This window comes from Rhinolophus ferrumequinum, chromosome 9 (genome assembly GCF_004115265.2).
Source record: "Rhinolophus ferrumequinum isolate MPI-CBG mRhiFer1 chromosome 9, mRhiFer1_v1.p, whole genome shotgun sequence".
Lineage (NCBI taxonomy): Eukaryota > Metazoa > Chordata > Mammalia > Chiroptera > Rhinolophidae > Rhinolophus > Rhinolophus ferrumequinum.
The window spans coordinates 76,858,705-76,880,958 of NC_046292.1; the positions used below are offsets into that span (position 1 = coordinate 76,858,705).

A 22,254-nucleotide genomic window follows, 5' to 3' on the forward strand; every position below is an offset into this window, starting at 1 on the left:
ACATTTAAACTTGTTTTCATAATCTTTTGTGAAATAAAATGAGGTTTGCACATTCTTTACTCTTGGCACTCCTGAGTTTTCTCAGCCAAGTTGTTATAAGGATAGTGTATTTTAAGCTAATTTTTATTTTCATCTGTTCACCCAGTACAACCTTTCTGCTGTGAGGACAGGATTCTGGCTCTGTGACAGGCGTCTTTTTTGGAGACCCTCCTTCAAAGAGCCCTGCTGCCTATAAAAGATAGGTAAGCCTTCTCTCCCAAGATTTTTTTTTTGCCTTCCTTCAAAAAGTGCTTGTGTCGTTCCTCTGGTTTTATACCTTCATGGTTGTCAGAGACATGAAAAATCCCTTTCAAATTTTAAAACATTTATGTTATTAATCTTTTAAAAATTTAGATTATACTATATTGTACCATCTAAAACTAATGGCAGCTGTCAATTTTCCTTTAAATATATGAAAAATACGATACTGCATGGTCCTGATTGAACCACTCAGCATATTCAAAAATAGCAAGCCAGAATCTTAAAAATAAACCCATGACAATTTGGAAACTAGCCTTTTCTTTATTCTTTTTTTTTTTTGTTGTTGTTACCTAATTTTTTTCCCCATACATTTTGTTAAAAGACTCACGTCTTGGCTCCTGTTTGATTAAATAACAAAGATGTTAACTATCATGTATACATCCAACATTTTTCCTTTATAATTTTACATTACATCATGTGTTGATATAATTACTGACATTTTCAGAATGATTTTAAACGAGACTTAAAATAGGGGACCGGTACTTGGTTTCTAATATGACCACTTTTTTATTGCTCAGTTCAGTAAATTGGGGATGTGCTAAGTGCTCTTGGAATAACAAGATATTTTCTACCCAAAATACCATTTGAGTGACAGTTAATATAGAATTTCAAAAAAGAGAATCTGCCTATCTGTAGATGAGGGAATGCTTTGGGGGGAAATGGAAGCAGTACCAATTGAAGTTGACCTTGGAAATAGAAAGGAAATTTGGACATGTGAACAAAGATGGGGAGCAGGAAAGTACAGGGTAACTTGACAAACACACCTGCTTGTGGTTAGGTAGTGTGTTTAGAAGTAAAGCAGTGAGAGGAAGCTAGAATAATGTACATTGAAGCCAGATGCAGAACCAATGAGCTTGGTTTGGCTTTATTGTTGTGTGAATAAAAATCTTTGGGGATAGATTCATCATTCACATTCATTCAAAACGATTGTCTTATTCCACCTGAGCACTTTGCTATGTGGGGAAAAAAAGAGATGGCCTCTGCCTTCCAGGAACTGACAGACTACTGTGGAGAAGTACCACTTGTTCGTTAAGCACTTATGGGTACACACAAGGAGGAGAAAGAAGCTATTGAGAGTCATGTACTTTGAGGTCTTGCATCTTGTTTAGCCTTGACTCCATGAGAGTCATTTTTGTACTTTGAGGATATAATACATAATGATTTTTTAAAATGTGTTTTTTGAAAAACTTTTTTAATTTCAAAAATGTGTCTACTACTCTTTCCAGAGCTTTTAAATTCATGTAATGTTGTGTTCAGAATTCTCTATGTAGATTTAGATCCAAGTTTGATTTTAAGCAACAGCTTTAGGAAAGTTAGTATGAGTGTAAATTTCTGCTTATAAAAACTTAAAGCTAAAAGCTATTGACATAAACTTTATAACTTGGGAAATTACCTTATTGATTGCTTTATCTGGTTATTGTCTTTTCCTTATATATCTCCAATAATTCATAATCTGGACCAGGAGTTGGCAAGCTGTGGTCTGTATATCAGATTTAGCCTGTAGCCTATTTTTGTATAACCTGCAAGCCGGGAATGGTGTTTCCACTTTAAAGATATTTGTAGAAAACGAAAAATGAAGAACGTGCAATAACAAAACCATATATAGCCAGGAAAGCCTAAAATATTTACTATCTGGCAATTTATAGAAAAAGCTTGGTGACAGATCTAGTCTAAATATATCTCTCATCTTATGTTGGTTTATAGGTAAGTCAGCTGTGGAGCTTTTAAAATATATAGGTGCCAAGGCCCCACCCTTGATGATTTGATCTAATAGTCTTTTTATCTTAAATGTACAATCAGTATATATTGGTAAATTGTGCCAGAAGGCAGTGACATTAAAAATCAAAAAGTTTGTCAAGCAGAGGGATTCTAATGAAATATAGAACCTTGGAGTTGTAATAGATCTTTAAAAGTTATGTAGTCTCCAAGGATCTTTGCCCATCCCAATTTTCCAAATAATTACTTGCAACTAAATGCCAGTTCTAAGCTCTGCACTGGAGATCAAGAAACAAGTAAGACAGGGTCTCTGCCCTTACACAGTTCAGTTTAGTTGGTAGGAGGAGAGAGGTCAAAGATTAGGAGAAAAAAGTACCGTAGAACATAGCTAAAAAGAGGTGTGGACAAGGTAATGTGGAAGCTGAGAAGATGAGGAGTATTTACCTCTTTCTAGGGCAAGTGGGGAGCACAGGTCCAGGCAGGGAACCTTCACAGGAGGTAACCATTTGATCTGAACCTTGAAGGATAAGCAGGAGAAGTTGGCATAGCAAAAAAAAGGTGTTTGCAGAAAACTATTTATACAAAATTAGATTACACCAATTTTAGCGTTAAAAACTTTATTTTTTATTTTTTTTTTAAAGAAAGGATCCTGGAGCCCATACAAAGTTTGGGGGTAAACTCAAAGACAGCCCTAATGCAGAGTTTGGATGTCCTTTGTTTCTATACTATATTCCCTGCCAACATTTTTTTATTTTGTGTTATCACTAGTAACATTTGTATGTAATGGAAAAAGAGTTGAGTTTAACAATATGATGAATAGGTTATGTGTCACTGTCTTATTAGTAGTATTTATTTAGTTCAGTAGTTTCAACTCTGGCTTAAACAAATACACAGGTGGGGTAGTCATTTCTATTAATATAAGAAATTAGTATGAGACACACTGGACTTAATCGAAGTTCTTGGTTCTTAAGCTGTAATGCTTAATGTTAATTCGCTTACTTAACTACTCAGATACATTATCCTCATTCATGAGAAATAATTTGTTTTATCTTTCAGGGTTTTTTGTTTTGCTGGGGGTTTTTTTGTTTCTGTTTTTTTTGTTGTTGTTTTTTCTAACTTATGTAAGATAGATGTGAAAGCAGTACTATACAAATGCATTTTTTTCCTTTTAATTACATTTTTAACCACATCCTGAGTAGAGGTAAACCAGATCCTACGAATGATACAGAAAGGAACATGACAGGAAATATTTAAGTGGCTACTTTATGCCAAACATTTCTAGTTGTTAGGGGACAGATACAGCTAAATAAGATAGATGTTTGTTCTCAAGGAGATTGTCAAATCTGTTCATGGGAAACTTGCAGTGTGGTGAGAAAACAGACATGTAAATAACTAAAGGTTAATAAAAGTGCATACATTAAAAGTTTATTTTCTCTGCTGCCATATATGTATTTACACATTTGATGCTTGAAAAATTCTAGCTATAACCATAGTTCATCAACTCTACAATGCCTGTTTTAATGTAAACTAAAATGTACCCCAATATTAGAGAAATAAAAATGTGGGGGAAAGGGTGTTAAATTTGGCAAAGTCTGGTATTATTACCTATTTTTTACAGATGAGGAAGTAGGCTCAGGGAAGGCATTTGCCTAAGAATGCAGAATTAGTCCATGGTGGAGTCAGGACTTGAACAAAGAAATTAAGCTCTAAAACCTGTGTTCTTATTCACTGCCTCTCAATACCTTCCATAAAGTAGGCATAAATGAATTGTAGGCCACATATTGTAGGACTATGGGTTAATCAAATTGATGGTATGAAAGATTTAGAGAAGGTAAGATTTTCATAAGTAGAGGAGGAGGAGTAAAAGTAATGACGATTTGAAAGTTCATGAACGGTAAGATTTGAGTGGGCATGGTTTAACATCCCTTCTCAGCTCTCCCAGGGCCACTTTCCATTACCTCCAAAAACCATATAACCCATATTTGCCTTACCTGCCAAACATTCTCCATAGTTACCTATTCCTCCTATACCTAATTTACCTTTAGGGCAGCTCATAATGATTTTTTTAATACCTGTAAGACCAAAGCACATAATCAGTTATCTGATTGCCTCTGCTCAAGATGAAACCCCTAGGTGTATGTTTCTACAGTTTAGTTATTTTACTCTGCAGGTTTTGCTATTTCCCTATGCCAGTATTTATGTTTAAAAAAGATACTTTACTGAATTCCTGCCTTTAATTTGTCACAGAATAATTTGTAACTGATAACTAAAGATAAGTAAAATTCAAAGTAAATAACATAATTTGTTATTACAGGGATTTAGATGTTTGTGGGTCCAGTCTTATCTCCCAGACTGTAATGAAATAAACATGATGTATCTTGGTTAACACAGGTGTCATTGAGTTTGTCTAACTGCTTTTAGTCTATGTATCTATTCTGTATATCTGCCTTGCTTTTAAAGAAAACTTATAAACTTCCCAAGTTATCAGAGAAAATTATATTTGCATAATGAAAGAATTTCTTTACAAAAGAAATAGAAATAATAGCAAATAATTGTTTTCTTGTGCTAGGCAGCATTAAAAGTACTTTTGTGTATTAATGCATTTACTCCCCATAAAACCATAATTACTATTATTTTACCTCATTTTGTAAATAAGGAAACTAGGAACCAAAGATGTACTCGGGCTAGAATTTGAAACCAGGCTACTTGTCTCCAAAGCCCACATTCCTACCTATTATGCTGTATCTATAGTGCTTGTAACAGTACGTTTGCAGTTTTTTTGTTAATAGATAAGAGGCTAATTGTCCATTAAAAAATCTATAGAACACTGTTCCCTTCTAGATGGTGATATTAAATATAGAAAGAAGCATAGTTTTAATTTTTTTTAAGTGTTTTTCTAGGCCCCATCAGCTCCAAGTCAAGTTGTTTCAGTCTAGCTCACAGTGGTCCATGTAGGGCTTGAACCAGCAACCTTGTTGTTAAGAGCACCGTGCTCTAAATGCTCTAACCAACTGAGAACAGCTGCCCCGAATTCTTTATGTGTTTGTACAAAGTAACATTTTATGGAGGTGGCTTGATTATCATTTATTTATTACTGCAAATTTCAAACTTACTACTCCCAACTTGGGAGGTTTTTAAATTGTGCCATAATATGTGTGCCTTTAAATATTTTAATGAGAACCTTATACTCAGGCCTTTTAAGTTAAAAGAAAAAAGGCTATGGAAGTATTTTTTAATTACCTGATTTGATTGGGGATCAAGTAATGTTTATAAATAACATTTTTATCCCTTGTTTACCCTCTCCAACCCTTTCTGTAATGACTTAGTTTCTTGTAAAATATTTTAATTTCTTACAAGTCCAGATTTGACTAAAGAGTGATATATAATAGTGATTATTTTATTCTGTATATTAAGTACATCAACAGAACGTATGAATTTTTAATATTCCCTTTTTAATGTAGTGCTTATGAATTAGGTGGATGATTAATAAACTTAAAACTTAGTTTGTTAGTCACAGAAAACTGTGATGAACCATTGATACCTTTCCAGCAAACCCCCCACTATCTAGAACACCTGAGAATTAGGAAATAAGTAAAAATGGCTTCTAAATAGCAAAACTCCATAGGTAAAGCTCATATACTTTGCTTTTAGAAGCATGTCAGCTCCTTGACACCTCTTAAATGCAATTTTTAGTAGCAGTTAAACTAGATAGGTTAGCTAGTTCCCAGCCAACAGTATATTATTGAGGTAGTGCAGGGTGATACTAGGCTTGTATAATCCAAGTATGTACAGTGACGGCAGTGTAGCAAGAGGACAGACAGACACTAAAATCCGATGAACTGCACTTAGAAATAGCCTAAGCCCACTTAACTTTTGGAACAGATTGGTCTGTACACTTTCTCAAGGGTAAATTCGACACAGTGTCTTTTAAAAAAAAAAGGTTGAATTATGATAATCAGAAATTGAATGTAAAACATTTGGAGGAACAGTATATTAAAAGTGAATTTGCAACGCATAGTTCTGAGTTCGCTTGTACTTTCCTCTCAAGTGTGTACTTTCCTTTTTCCTTTTTCTTTTTTTTTTTTTTTATAAAGATTTTATTGGGGAAGGGGAACAGGACTTGATTGGGGAACAGTGTGTACTTCCAGGATTTTTTCCAAGTCAAATTGTTGTCCTTTCCATCATAGTTGTGGAGGCAGTTCAGCTCCAGGTCCAGTTGCCTTTGTTAGTTATAGGGGGCGCGGCCCACCATCCATTGCGGGAGTCGAACCGGCAACCTTATGGTTAAGAAGACGCGCTCCAACCAACTGTGCCATCCGGGAACTCAGTGGCAGCTCAGCTCAAGGTGCCGTGTTCAATCTTAGTTGCAGGGGGCGCTGCCGACCATCTCTTGCGGGACTCGAGGAATCGAACTGGCAACCTTGTAGTTGAGAGCAGGGAGCTCCAACCGCCTGAGCCACCAGGCTGGCCCCTATACTTTGCATTTTCAGTAAATCACTTCGGCTTTTTGGGGGGGGGGCAGTGAATTTGTAGTATTTTTGCTGTATAAAGGTGAGATTTTTAAAGATATCTTGGGATATTTGCTTATTAGGATGCTTTTACCTTTGTAAATGTTAATTAAATGAATTAATGTTTCCTAATTTCATAGACCCTGGTTGAGACAAAGTAGCTAGAAACTAATTTTGCTGTTTTAATCTGTCCATATGTTATATTCCTTGCTTTTGTTTTATCAGCTATGAGTTAGTATTTCAGAGAACTGGTTCTGGAGTCAGATCTATTTGAATCTCAGTTTATTTTATTAATTATTTGACTGGACAAAACCTCTCTGAACGTTAGTTTCCTCATATGTTTATAAATAGTTATTGAGCAACTACTATGCACCATACACTGTTTTAGGAGTGAGGAATACATCAGTGAACACAAGCGTCCAAAAAAATCCCTGTCTTTATGGAATTTACCTACTAGGTGTAAGAGACTGACAGTAAATAACGGAATATTTATACCTGTACCTATATTAAGAGTTTTTCAAGATTAAGTGAGGTAATACATATGTTTTCTATCTAATGTGAAATAAATGTGGGCATCTATTATTTTTAGTGTTTGATTCTTGATTTCACATGACTAATCTTGTGTTGGCATAAAATTAAGTTTGTTGAGCATATTCATCTCAAATTGATAATTAGTAATACCTTTTTATTAGTGATATTGAATACATTACTTTTTTCTCTAATATTGTTGAGGGGTGTAGAGGGAGGAGTAGAGAGATGGCAGTTAATCTCATCAGTGTATGTACTTTGCTTTCCTTTACAACAGCCACCAAAAAAGACATCTAAAAGAGAAAAGCCTAAACAGAAAGCCACTTCTAAAAGTAAAAAATCTGTAAAGAGTGCTAATGTGAAGAAAGCAGATAGCAGCACCACCAAGAAGAATCAAAACAGTTCAAAAAAAGGTATGTTGAAAATTACACATTTTCAGCAATTTAAAGATATAACTTAGATGCTGTAAGTTTTTAAGTGTATAGAAAATAGGTAAACTGCAAAGGACATTGGAAATAAAGTAGTATACTAGTTTTTTATAGTTTATAATTTTCCAAAATTGACAAAAATTCAATGTATGTTTTATAGGTAATTTATAGTGGTGATTTATACTTTTTTTTTTAATCTACTACCCCTTTGAGAATCTGATGAATGCTTATAGAATTCTTCCCAATCTGTCTTGAATGCTAATTTACTTTGCTGTGTAAGAAAATTTTTTATTCTCATATAATAAAATATCTTACTTTTAGAAAGTGAATCTGAGGATAGTTCAGATGATGAACCTTTAATTAAAAAATTGAAGAAACCTCCTACAGATGAAGAGTTAAAGGAAACAGTAAAGAAATTATTGGCCAGTGCTAACTTGGAGGAAGTTACAATGAAGCAGATTTGTAAAAAGGTAATTGGACAGATGCTTAGATCCTTTTGCTTCTATTTGAAAATTTCTCTCACCCATCCCTCAATTTGAAGCCAGATTCTTATATGCATTCATTTATTGAATACATATATACTTACTGAGCTTACTGTATGTCAAGTACTCTTACAGGTGCTGGGAACCATGTTAAATAAAACAGTCAAAGCCTCTGCCCTTTGGAGCTATTTCATAAATAACATTAAATGTATACAGTGAATAAAGTGACACATGCCAAACTATATAGGAAACATTCTTTTCCTGATCTAGAAATTGTTTTTATTGATGCGTCTTTAGATTGTGTTAGTTTAAAAAAGCAGAATCTCATGGACCACCTCATTTTTAGTGTTACTATAATAAATGAGATGTTATAGATTAGGGTCTTAGCTCAAACTTCTGTGAAGTTCTAATACTTCTTGGAAATAAAATGATCTAGTCTTGAATATGGTTCCATAGAGATTCCATACCCTACATTAATACTGGGAGATTTTAAAATCTAGTCTCTCATGGTAAAACGAAATTAAAATTTGAAATGTACCAAAGGTAAAATGTTCTATACTTTTTAAAGACATTAACTATTGTTTTCTTTATTCACTCAGCCCTCACTGAGCCTCTACTACATGTCAGGCCTTAGGATAGATGTTAGAGGTAGAGCTGGAGAAGCCATTACTTGGCATTAGGGGGCTTACAGTCCAGTGGGGTTGATAAAGAGACAACTGTTCTAGTAAGTAGAGTACAATGTGTGAGGACAGAAGAGTGTAGTGTAAAAGCCAAGAGAGGAGACATTTTCAAGGGTTAGTGCCAACTAAGAAAAGGTAATCAACTTAACATGGGACAATGGCTATGGAAAGGCAGTTAGTTCACAGAAAAAAACTTGATGACCTGTAAACAGATGAAAACACTTAAAAACCCTACAAATGAGGAAGATGGAAATTAAAAGGAGATAGTTTTGCTTAGTAGCAAGACAAAATCGTTATAAAGAGTAACGGTTTTCATGGTTGGCAAGGATATAGGGAAACCTTCTCTCATGCGGTAATAACTTAGAATTTAAATTGCAAATACCATTAACCTAGTAATTCTATTTCTAGGTCTATCCTAAAGACATAATTACATCTGCACAAAATGATTTACAGTAATATTTAGCATGTCTGTAATATTGAAAAATCAGATACCTGACCACTGCGCTGTACACCTGAAGCTGAAGATGAATAATATTGAACGTCAACTATAATATACATATAGTCACAGGATGTGGAGTACAGCATAGGGAATAGAGTCAATGGAATTGTAACAGCTATATACGATGTCAGAGGGGTAGTAAATTGGGGGCGGGGGATTATCACTTTGTGAGGGGTAAATGTCTATTGTGTTGTTTTGTACACCTGAAACTAATAACAAAAAAGAAAAAAAGAAAAATCAGAAAGCACCTAAATGGCCATCAATAGGGAAATCATTAAACTGGTGCATCCATATTTTTGGAATATTATGTAGCAGTTCAAAAGAACATGGAAAAACCTTCCAGGTGTTGCCAAAAATTTAAAACATATAGACTATTACCCCATTTATGTAAATACAGAAAAACTATTGCTGATAATAATTTATACACTTATGTATCAACTCATTTTTTAAGGTCTGGAGGAATACACAGAAAATTGATAACTGGTTTCCTCTGAGGGGAGAGGGATGAGCGCAGAATGGAGGGGAAATTGAAGGGAGACTAGTTCTGTCCCTTTGAATGGTTTTGTGAATACATTTATATAATTTTTAAAAGGGATTATTAATGTAGACGTATCAGATGAGGAGGACTTAAGGGATTTTTTTGGACTCAGCAATTAGGAGATAATTGTTCGCATATGAGCCGTTTTGAGGGGCAATAAATGCAAGGATTATTTACCCTTGGATTGAGAATTAATAGTGAGGAAAGTGAATGAATTAACGCTTCTCTTTGAAGCAGCTTGCTTTTAGAAGGGAAATAATAGTTAGATGAAGGAGTGGATACAAGTTGATAAAAATTTTTGGGTCGAGAGAAAGCGCAAGCATGTGTTAGGCTAAGGGATAGTGCTGGGAAAGAAGCATAAGCTGAAGATCCGGGAAGATTGAGGGATGGCTCTCTGCAGAGGTAAAGGAAAGGGAATATTGATGAATCCAGATACAAATAAACTAGAGGAAAAGGTATGTCAGCAAGTTGGAGGAATTCATCATAATGGTTTCTTGGCTGACAGCAGGAGTATGGGACACTTGAGTAAGGGGATGAAATTGCCATTGACAGGAATGGAAAGACCTGATTAGAGATACTTGGGATTGATGGGAAGGCTTTGACATTGAATGTCATGAACTTTAATGGGACCAGTCTTTTCAGAGTTGTTACATTTTCCCACAGCAATCTTTCCTGTGGACTTAACCATAGAAAAGTTGGTAGTTAGACCGGTTCAGGTTTGGAGTTTCGTAGAGAACAAGAGACCAACAATTAGAGTCAATGTAAATGACTGACTATATTTGCAGGGGTTGGCAAACTACAGCCTGTGGGCCAGATCCATCTTACTACCTGTTTTTGTAAATAATTTTTATTGTAACACAGCCATACCCATTCATTGAAGTATTGTCTATGGCAGGTTTCATGCTATAGTTGCATACATAGTTCAGTAGTGGTGACAGAAGCGGTTCACTGTAAAAGCTGAAACCATTTACTAATGTGGTCTGCCAGAGAAAGTTTGCTAACCTTGAACTACACTGCAGAAGGGAAGCCAGCAGGGTGCATATGGTGTCAGGACTAGAAGTGTCTGTGAAATCAGGCAGCAGGTATCAAGTTGACAAAATAGTGGGAAAGTCAGAATAAGATTTTAGGAGTAGAGGGCTCCGGAGACCAACTGGATCGCAGTGATTCAACTTCAGGGAGGGGATTGAGCAAGGAGTGGGGGCTGAAGTTCATTAGAGTTCAAGTTGAGGAATCATAAGTAGCGTTGCATGATGTAAAAAGAAAATAAGAGGATAACTCTAAAAAATATCTGACAGATAACAAAAACTTAGTTCATTTAGCTAAGATCTTTGTAGATGTTTTCCTCACCCATGTTGTTAATTCAGCTGATATTCCCAGTTTTAAACACTGAGAATGTTTGCATGCTAGTTTATTCTCTGCTTTATATACAGTATTATTAAACTACTCATTTGCAATAGAATTTTCTGGTGAACCAGAGTACTGTTAGAACGTACATGCAGCTATTTGTACATACATGCATTTCTTTTTCAACCAAAGATAAAGTGTTACTTGATTTTTAAATCTACTTTTAACATTGTTTTTCCTTTTCACTACAGGTATATGAAAATTATCCTGCTTATGATTTAACTGAAAGAAAGGGCTTCATAAAAACGACTGTTAAAGAGGTAAATATATCCATCCACCTTTTCCAATTTTGATCATTTTTGACATACAAGACAAGTGTATATCAGATACCACATATTCTCAAAATACATGACTAAATGTTACATTTGATCCTCCAGTTTCCTTAAAATACATGGGGAAAGATACTTCTTTTCATTCCCATTTTAGAGCTTAATAGTAAAGCCCTGAACATTAGTGGCAAAATCTGACCTCAGATGAAGAGATGTGGGCTCACAGTCTATATGGGTAGTTGAGCATCTCAGAGGCGCTTATACAACTACTTGAACACGTTTCTGTCTCCCAATCAAAGGCAGGAGAAAATCAACAGTAGCTATAATTTATATCGATCCCAACTGGTTTCCCAAGGTCTCAAAAGTTTAAAATTAAAAGGTCTTTAGACTTATGTTTACCTAATACTGTATGTTGGGTATGGGAAAATAATGTTTCTCTTCTATTACAGCTAATTTCTTGAGGACAGAAACAGATGACTTGTTCCATGGACTTAAAGATCTGATTTATACCATTATACCAGCAAAGAGAATGTATTTCTTTTTCTAAATCCTTGCAAGCATTGTTGATAGAACTTACTGCTAACTTTTTTTATCTTGAGTGTTAACGTATATTTGAGTTTGCCATTTTAAATTGCATTTCTATGCAGTTTTTAGTTTTTAAAATTTTGCATGGCAGTAATTGTTCCTTGCTTTTATAGTTGTATTTTGTACATTTTGGATTTCTTTATATAAGATCATAGATTCTTGAACTGTTGTAGTTTTTAGTGCACTTACTAGCTTAAGGTATACTTTTAATCAAGTAGAACAGAAACTATTATGACTGGCATTTATACATGCAGAGACTATTGCAGTATTTAGTATATGAAATATTTTGAATACACATCTCTGTCAGTGTAAAAACTCAGTGATTGTGTGTTCATCATATTAATAATATACAAGCTTCAGCTGTCCAGATGACTAAATTGGAACTTTTCTCCTGCATGTGTATATGTCAAATTGTCAGCATGACAAAATGACAGATGTTATTTTTGTATTTAAAAAAAAAAAAATGGTTGTATATAAAGTTTTTTAATTTCTTTTGTGCAGATCAATTTTTAAACTCATAGGTAGGTATCTTTACAGCTATAAACTATGAAGTGTCAGTGTTCAGCCAGATGGTATCACGGAGCAGTGAAAGTCAGAATTCAGTGAAAACACTGAAGGAACAGATAGTTCTCTGCTTTACCTTGAAAGTGTCATCAATTTGTAGTTTTAGTGTTAACTCTGCAAGTGTCTTATAGATACATTTTATATTAAGGATAGACTAAAATCAACACATCAAAATTCAGGATTTTGCAGAAGAGTAGGATTATGTACATTTGGCTTATAATAAATGACTGATTTTTATTTACTGCTTTTGCCCATATAAAATGCTGATATTTACAGGGAACCTGGCCATCTTTACAATTATGACAGAAAGTACCAGGAGCAATGCCAGAAGATACTGTGTAGGCAATAGTGGGTATCTCTGACAAAGTATTTCGCAAAAGTGATAACAGACTTATTTTTAACATTAAAGAAATTTAATGTATTGTGGAATTAGAGCTATTGGGTTTTAAGTTTTGGCTAGTCAGGATTCTAGGTGATCAACATATGGACCACCCCTGAATGAGACTAATTTGTCTTTTAAATTGACTGTCTTAATCAGTTTTATTAAATAAGCTCTGAATTTTAAAGTAAACCATGCTGCTTATGAGAGAATTAGGCCTTTGACAAACCAGTTGAGTGTTTAAAATAAAAATCTTTGCATCATAGAACAAAAATATGTTGATTGTTAACAGGGATTTTCAGTTTTGACTTGTTTCTTGATAAAGACATTAGAGAATACAAATGAATGGAATAAACTAAATGAGACCTAAGAATTGGCCTTTGATTTTAAATATTTTGTTCCTATAAACCGTCAATAAAAATAAATCAATGCTCTTGTCTCTATTTGATGTCTTAACTTACAGGTTTCTATAGCATTTTCCCTTTATGTGAGGATTTCAGAACAGTTTTTAAATGTATTTAGCCCCATAGCCTATATAATTTGGAGAGTTCAGTGATAGCTGACCACTTTCAGTTTTAGGTAAGTACACTACAAAGAAATCGCCTGGGAAAACTAGAAGTGATCTCACAAAAGTAAGTTGATCAAGGTCAACAATTGTTTATGACTATTTATTTGAAAGGGAATAGGGTAATGCCTGTGACCTGAAAGGTCTAAAGGGTTTGGAGGTGAGGGGATTGAGTTGGTGTGTGTGAAGTTTGTGATGAAGATGTATTAATACCTATTTAATAAGAGTGTTCATCACTACAATGCAGTGAATTTGCAAAACAAGTCTAGTTTTTATTAGTTTTACACAACCAGCTTTTGACAATCTGCAGTTAAAACACTGTATATTCACTGCTACTCAATTACAAAATCTTCAGAACAATGAAAAAATATTCAAAGTAATTCAAGAATAAAAGAAAAGTACCGTGGTTCCTTGAACAAAATGTCAGATGTAGTCACTTGAGACAGGAAGTGAGGATTTTCTTTTAAATACACATTTACCGTACTTTAAGTAGGTTTTTCTTTAGTTTGTAGCACAAGTTGAAGTGCCCAGGACCAACGTAATAATTTATTGTGAACCATTTTAAACGTAAAATATTTTGCATTTATCACTTAACGCATGCTATTCTTGAAACATTTCAATACATAACACTTGAAAGCAGAATACTTCCCAATCAGTACCAATGAGTCTCATTAGATAGCCTATATGTAAATATTTTCCTGTCTTAACTTTGAAACATACTGTATTTTTCTTATATTTGTATCACACTTTGATGGGGAGGGAGGTGTGTCATTCTTCGCATATGATGCTGTCTACTTATAAGCTGACTTCAAATTTTAAAAATACCTAATACTTTGAAAAGTGGCTTTAAAGTTATTTTTGAGTCCCTTTTTTAAGCAGACCAATATGACTGAAAATATTGTTCAAAAACTTTAAAAGAAAAGCATTTAAGTTAACCATATTTCTAACCTGTACACTGAAATTTCTTGGCAAGATAAGCATCCTGAAGACCCTGAAACCAATGTGTATTTTAAATGACATTTTTTGGCCATGAGTGAAAAAAGTATTTGCCGTGTTCTCAGGCTTTTACAATATGGCTTGTAAAATGTGTCATATTTACCAGGCTGTCACATTTTTCTGCAGTTTTCCAGTGGACCTGCCTATGGAATACTGAAAACAATTCGTAAAAAATATCCCTATAGATTGAATCAGTTATTTTAAAAAGAGGCAATGGGAAGAGGCTTTTATTAAATTACTCTGACCAAAGATATTTTTGCTAGTGGTTGCCCAAATTAAGGCTATTTTAGTGTGCCATCTGCCCAAACTTGGCTCTAAGAAAAATAACCATATTCTATATCTAAAGTATGAAGACCACACATCTACCCCATTTTCAATGATACAAAACTGTTCTGTTTAAGAAACTTAAAATTTTGCTGTTTTGCCAATGAGTGCACAAATCTAAAATGTTTTATCACAAAAGATACCTGAATTTAAATTTCTTTTGAACACCCAGTGGGAAGAAATGTATAATATAAAAGTCTAGAAGCTTCATTTACCTTTGAAGAGTTTGTGCTATATCCAAAAAGGAAAGAGTTCTATCTAAATTTTAAGTAAAAGCACAATATTGAAGCTACATAAAAGTCTTAAGGCTCATTGGCAAAGATAGTGATCAATTGTCATAGAAGAAAAAAACATGGCTTGATCTGTTTTTTTTAATGATTCTGCTTGGTTGACTTGGTTTCTCAATGTGTGAAAACTGATCAGCCAAATAAGTCAAATTTAAAGGGAATCTCCAATCATGGAAGAATCATATCCAAGGTTTTAATTTAAGGTTATATTCTGCCTTATTCTGAAATCCAGAAGATTTAGCACTAGTCAGACTTGTGGAAAATGCAATTAAATATGTAAGTGCTTATAAAAATGACTCTTGGGGTCAGTGCTTTCAGAGTGCTGACATGGGTTTACATTATCAAACCACCTTAGAAACATTTCGGTTTTGCTATCCAGAGGGTTTTGTTTGGTTTTATGAAAGTGAGGTTTAACGTGTTTCAAACTTTCCCACTTGGGGTACAGAAGAAAGCTGGATCCAGACAAATTCTATTTAAAATGCTGCAATCTTGCTTGCTTCTCGAACACCACTCAAATATGCCCCTGTAACAGTTTGTGGAAAATGCCTGTTTGTTGCCTGTAAAAAAATAATTGCATAATTTGAGATCATGTGTAAGGAAATTCAGATGATAATCAAAAGGTAATACAAGCTTATACTTTCTCTGATCCTCCTAAAATAAAGCTTGGTGCCCCTCCTTGAGTGCTCGTTAGCAGTACTCCCCCATCTCAGCACTTGACCTTCTTGTGGTTACTCACTGTGCTGTGCCAAATGCATTCATTTTACAGTATGGTCAGCACTCCTGTGAATACCGTGTGGTATTCACTAAGATACTTACACATGCCAGGTACTGGAATTAAGAACATAACTATGACAGTGCCTCATCACAAGTAACCTAGCTATTAAATGAGCGATACGTGAAACAAGCACAAAAGGTGAATCACAGTTAATCCATGGTTGGAGTTTTTCTAGATGAGCGGAACAAAAAGACCAGTTCAACAGGAAGGGAAAAGTCCAAAGGCTGAGGAATGTCACTGGGAGAACCACTTTCCAGGGGGTTGTAGTGCGGAACAGACTAAGCAAACCCAGAAGGACAGGAAAGTAGCTGAAATGGAGAGAGCAGGTCATAGGAAATGGACAAGAAACAGATGAAGTTCCATCTGAACTACTTTAGGTTCCATGTCACCTTGATGGCTGGGGTGGAAGGGAAAACATCCAGGTTGACAAAGACTTCAGTAAATGGGGGAAGGAGCCAGAGGTCAGCAGGAATACAATTACTGGGAACGAGGGGACAGAAGGGAGAGTGACTTGATAGAAACCGCAAAGAAATGGATTTATAAGAAGGGGAAGTAACATCTGTATCAAAGCAGCAAAGGAAAGCAAAAAATATTCTGCACCTTCTCATGAGCCCAGGGCACATGAGCCTAATACAGCCACCTCTCGGAAGCAGCTGACAGTTGTTGCCTGGCATGCAGCCTTTATGCTCTGTTCCTACAATGTCGGCTCTTCACAGGCCACGGAGTAATCGAAGAAAGCTGGTTTTTAAATGACAGTCGTGTGATCGTTCAAAAATCATGAAGAGACAAAAAAACCACTATTTTAGATAAAGCCAGAAGACCTGTGTAATCCCAAACTATAGCGTACGAAGCATGAAAGCAGATGAACGAGTGCTGAGAATTCACTTTGCTAATTTTTGGGTTAGGGCAGGATGGGGTGATAACAAAAGCCATTTCACCCCAGATAATTCTTTAGATATCTCAGCCACTGGGGACTTCAGGAACCATGGAGGCAGAGGATGGGCATAGGCAAAAACAGGATTAAAGACTGAAGAGTTTTGTCCTTCACCAGGTTCCCTACTCCTACTGCAACCCCAGGGGATGAGGGTGGGGGTGGGGGGAGGTACTAAAGAGAATCTGGATTAAGTAAAGAAAGTCTTCATAACTTAGAGACTTCCAGCTCCCAGAATGCCAGGAGCTGAGCAGATGAGAGAAACTGTGTTCTGAGAAAAGAGCTATAGATACCGGTTTGGGGATCCAACCACTAGTTGATTAGTTTGCTGGAGCTTCAACTGGCTTTTTCAAAATGCATCACTCCAAAAACAAATTTTTTTCCCCTTCCACCTCCCTCTTTCCCAAGCCCTGGTTTCTGAGTCTAGTTGTATAGGACACAGCTCCCTGGCCCATGCTGGTGTTAGGAGCCCTGTGCTCCCCGCAGCTGAGGCAGTCGGTCGCCGATCGGTCGGCCGGCCGGCAACTATCACCAACTCTCACCGGCCGCTGGCCACTCACGCTGGCTGGCCACTGGCCACTCACGGAGGCACACGGTAGCCCGCAGCAGCACTCAGCAGCCCGAGGCAGACCGGCTCCAGGGAGAGCTGTTGTTCACCATCTTAGTTGTAGAGGGCGCAGCTCACTGGCCCATGTGGGATTCAAACCAGCGACCTCAGTGTTAGGAGCATGGCGCTCCAAACACCAGAGCCACCGGGCCAGCTCTCCCGCCCCAATTTTTTTTTTTAAATGAAAATGCCTCATTCAAATCAGAAGACAGTCAAGGACTGGCTATCTGGACAGGCAGAGAAAATAGGAACCCTCAGGAGTCATGCAAGGAACAAATTACAAAGCGAGGCAGCTACCAAAAAGGAACAATCTGAGAACAAGAAACTGCTCATAAAATAAAAGCCGAAATGTTAAGTTCAAAGGTCGGAAGATAAATCTTCCCACCACAAAAGTAGAATAAAAAATCAGAGATGAATAATAGCAAAGAAAAGAAAATTAGATAATATAAGAGTTCCAATATACGTAATAGAAGATCCGAAATAAGAAAAAAAAATGGGGAAAAAATAATCAAGTAAAATCTAGGACTGAAAGACATGAGTTTCTAGATTCGAGGAAACAAAAAAAGGCATAGAAAGGATTACAAATCAAAACAGCAAAACATTTCTCAACAGAAGTAAGAATAAAGGCCACTTTTTTTTAAAGAATAAACACCCATTAGGATGTGTACTATCAAAAAACAAGAGTTACTGAGCATGTGAAGAAATTAGAGCCTTTGTGCACTGCTGGTGGGAAGGTAAACTGGTGCAACTGATATGGAAAACAGTGTACTGGTTCCTCAGAAACCTAAAAATAGAATGAATATATGATCCAGCAATGCCTCTTTGGGTAAATACCCCAAAGAATTGAAAAAGTGTTCTTGAAGAGGTACTTGTATACCCATGGTCATAGCAGCATTATTCAAAATAGCCAAAAGATGGAAGCAACTCAAGTGTCGGTGGATGGGTGAATGCATAAGCAAACTGTGTATACACACAAGGGAATATTATTCAGCAATAAAAAGGAAGGAAATTCCAACACATGCAACAACACGGATGAACATTGAGAACATTCTGCTAAGTGAAATAAGGCAGTCACAAAAGAACAAACATTGTATGATTCCACTTATATGGTGATGTACCTACAACAAATCCATAGAGAAAGTGGTGGCTGGCAGGGAGGCTCTGGGGTGAAGGGGAAATGGGGAGTTGTTTAATGGGTACAGAGTTTCCGTTTTGCAGGCTGAAAAAGTCCTGATGGATGAATGTATTTAATATTACTTGACTGTATACTTAAATAGTTAAGATGGAAAATTTTGTTATGTGTAGTTTACCACAATTAAAAAAATAAATATTAAAAAAGAAGAGAAGGATCTAGAAAATAAAAAGCTCCAACCCCGGAAAGTGGTAAGGAAGAGATGCTCCCAGGAAGACAGCTCTGCAGGAGTCCCAGAGGTCAACCAGGGCAGACTGCATCAGAGGGAGGAGGAGGCCAGGGAGGGGCGTTTCAAAAAATGGATTAACATGGCAGCTCATAGGGATTTAACAATGATTTAGAGATGACTGAGTGTGGGGAGGCTTAAGGAGAGGTACGAAAAGAATTAAGCTAATGAGAAAAAGGGCCATTATGACTGTCAAGAAAACAGAAAGCTGTGTAAAAACAGAACCAGTGAACACCGTGGCTCAGCAGTGGCTCAGCATTACCTAGCCACATCCCATCCACACTGACACCAACTTAATTAAGTGTGCAATAACCACGGTTTGAAGAGACTAAAGGGGCTAAACCTTTAACCTGATAGGAAGTCAGTAGATGATGTCTAACTTGTTAAAAGACACTAAATATTTTTAAACATGCAGTAAATTCCAGAAGAAACAGCAGAGCGAGTTATAAATGTTGCTGGGTTTGAGGAGGACGTTAAGAGGGCATCCGCTGTTTGTCGTCATTAAGACTTAACAGTATTTGACAGTTTTTAAACTCTGGACATAAAGCACTCTAATTAAAAGAAAGTAAGAAAAATAAAAGTAATTGGGTTTGCGATCATGATACACACCTCGCCAGCAAAAAAGATGGTTCCTTGTATTTCTTCAGCAATGATATCATAGGCTTCACCGCTCCCACCTGTCTTCACAAAACTGTATGCCATCTGGATCCAGGGGTCTGTGCTCCACCGAGTGACAAAATACTTTGTGGGATCTGGGACTTCCTGTGTAAAGGGGAAGAAATCATAGAACAGGATCAGGAAGGACTTAGAGATGATGCAACCTCAAGTATGAATATACAGCCCTCCCTCCCGTTAGAAGGTAAGTTAATCCCGGAGGCATTCTGAAACAGCAATTCTCAGTATGTTCCTCCCACCCCCACTGCCAATTCTACCCTGTATCTGGTGCACCGTTCTCTACCTCTGGCCCCAACTCTGCACCCTCCCACCACGCGTGTCTTTCACTTCTACACTTGATCCTCTGCCAGATACACATTCCCTTACTCACCAAGGGCCATCACCACTGGCTAAGAGTTCGGGCATCCCCTTTCCTATCACCTGGCATGTGCTGGAGAGATGGTGGGAAAGGGGTATCCGGACCAGAGTAGTAAGAAAGGGAAGGGTGGAGTTCTAGGACCTTAAGTTGGAATTCTCAACAGGTTCCTCCACAAAACACCTGCCCAAGGATGTGTTTCACACTTGCTAAGTTTCAAATGATTTTGTAGGCTGGCCTCTCACAAGCCACCACCATGAAAAATATTTTTATAGAAACTGTTAAGTTTAGAAGAACTAATATGAAAACGAATTTTTGGACCAAAACCCCAAGCTGGGGACTATTGTGGGATATAATCTTATCATGTAAAACAAGAACACCCCCTGGGTGCCTCTCTTTTTCTAATTCATGTAACTTTTGAATCATTTCACATTTTCTACTTCTGCTTCTTTGTTTGAACAAAGCAGCAAAAAAAAAAAAAAAAAAAAAAAAAAAAAAAATCTCCAGAAATTGAGAGATTTAGTAAATTGGCAAATAAAAAGTCCCTTGAGCTCCTTGGAGAAAAGAAAGAGATTAGCTGCATATGTGGCGTACGAGAAAATTCTGGACAATGTCCCTTTAAAAGGAAAAGTTGTCGCCAAAGCCTGTTAGGGTTTGGGTAAATATAGAAGCTGGAAAATGCCAAGCCTTTTACATCCTTAGGAAAGAAAGGGTGTGTGCATGATGTGAGGAAAAAGGGAGGGAAGACAACAGTGTAAGAGGAGGTATGGGGTACTGTTAATGGGCTGCATTTGTGTCCCCCTAAAACTCATATGTTGAAGCTCTAACCCCCATTACTTTATAATCTGACTATCTGAACAAGGGCCTTTAATGTGGTGGTTGGGGTGGGCCTTAATCCAGTGGTGTTCTTAGAAGAGGAGATTAGGACACAGATAACAGAGAGGCAATTACGTGAGGACAACGCACAAGGCAGCCATCTGTACGCCAAGGAGAGAGACCCTGAAGAAATGAAACCTACTGACAATTTATCTTGGACTTCCAGCCTCCAGGATCGTTAAAAAATAAACTTCCACTGTGTAAACCACACAGGCTGTGGTATTTGTTGTGGCAGCCCTAGCAGACCACTCCAGGCACTTAAGTGCAAAGTTGATATTGGAAGAAAGCATCATGTGGCCCACTGCCTCCATCCCTTCATTCTCGGTAATGATGGCTTGCTTTGGGCTCCACCCACTCTGAAGAGCACACGAAGATAAGAAACAGCAGGCATGTCTTTCTCCTTTCAGAGGGCTGCTCTGACCTGCTCCTTGAACAGCTCCCGGAGCGTGGCCATGCACTGCTGCAGCACCTGCTTGTCATCCAGCTTCCTAATGGATGCTACGGCCTCCCCCGCAACCACCGACATCAACACGCTGTGTTTCTTCTGGACATAGGAAACGGAAAAGCAGTTGATACTTTGTGCTTTGGGTACAGAAGTCTCTAAATGCACGGTTCCAAATAGATCACCTCATTTTCCCAAATTAAATTTCCTACTGCCCCTATCCCCATTTCAATCACCAGTCCATTTTCCTCACACACACTCGTTTTTCATCTATACATTGTATTGTTCCCTGCTGAGAGAACTCAGGAAGCAGTGCAAATATCAAACTGAGGGTTCTCTTGGCTTTTCCCTTAGAGGAATCTTGTTTCAGAAGCAGAACAAGGTTGAGAATGGAAGTCTGTTGATAAAATAATAGAACTCTCTCAAATGGTAAAGAAAATTTGTCCTTGCAACCTTTTAAGATAAACTTCTTGGGACAGAGAGAAAAAAGAAACGACTGGGATTCTTGCGCTTGAGGACAGCACAACCACAGCTTTCAAGTCCCGGGATGCCCGCCCCTCTTCTTTGCTCCCCACCAATCACATCTACCGACAGAGACCTGCCCTCTCCTGCGCCAATCACGTCCTACCCTTCACCAGCTCTCCTGGAGGACCCAGGGAGCGGACTTCCAAGGGAGAGTACTTCCAAGTACCACTCATGGCTATGCTGCCGCTGACTCTCCCCAAGAGGAGCTCCCCTATCAGCCTGAAATAAGTTTCCACAAGCGACTCATTCATTTCCCAGGGAGCAACATTAGTACTTGGAGAAAACGGGCCAGATGTTGGGGCTCCCATCCTACAGGAAAATGTCCCCGTCCAGTATCCTCCCAGAATACAAACACATCCAGTGTCCATCATGTCCATTAGTTTCTGAGCTTGACGCATGAGTAATTACCACCCCAAATTGTAAACTGAAATAAGAGAATTCAAACCACATTTCACCAAGGATTTTACCTGGGGATCCATGTCATAGAATACAGCAAAAAGCCCTCGCTTGCTGGCGCTAGGAGGAACGTGACCGAAAAAGTCAGCCCCTTGAACTTTACTGTCCCAAAATCTATAGGGAAATTGCAAGGCAATCTAGA

At 37.1% G+C, this 22,254-nt stretch overlaps 2 protein-coding genes across 5 annotated transcripts in view; one reads left to right on the forward strand and one right to left on the reverse strand.

Moving 5' to 3' along the window:
• Nucleotides 1–13,307, forward strand: part of DEK (DEK proto-oncogene) — a 28,682-nt gene extending 15,375 nt beyond the window's left edge. Inside the window, exons 8-11 of one of the 2 annotated variants that reach the window (XM_033114798.1) lie at nt 7,330–7,465; nt 7,802–7,950; nt 11,275–11,343; nt 11,802–13,307. In XM_033114798.1, the coding sequence (XP_032970689.1) occupies nt 7,330–7,465; nt 7,802–7,950; nt 11,275–11,343; nt 11,802–11,813 (366 nt within the window). In that variant the 3' untranslated portion in view covers nt 11,814–13,307. The remainder of the gene's footprint in view (nt 1–7,329; nt 7,466–7,801; nt 7,951–11,274; nt 11,344–11,801) is intronic. The other variant, XM_033114799.1, reaches the window with a different exon arrangement.
• Nucleotides 13,308–13,695: 388 nt separating this feature from the next.
• Nucleotides 13,696–22,254, reverse strand: part of KDM1B (lysine demethylase 1B) — a 48,102-nt gene continuing 39,543 nt past the window's right edge. The window contains exons 19-22 of one of the 3 annotated variants that reach the window (XM_033115201.1): nt 22,124–22,249; nt 21,111–21,233; nt 19,393–19,545; nt 13,696–15,609 (exon numbers count right to left, since the gene is read on the reverse strand). In XM_033115201.1, coding sequence (XP_032971092.1) covers nt 15,526–15,609; nt 19,393–19,545; nt 21,111–21,233; nt 22,124–22,249 — 486 coding nt within the window. In that variant the 3' untranslated portion in view covers nt 13,696–15,525. The remainder of the gene's footprint in view (nt 15,610–19,392; nt 19,546–21,110; nt 21,234–22,123; nt 22,250–22,254) is intronic. The other 2 variants (XM_033115202.1, XM_033115203.1) reach the window with 2 other exon arrangements.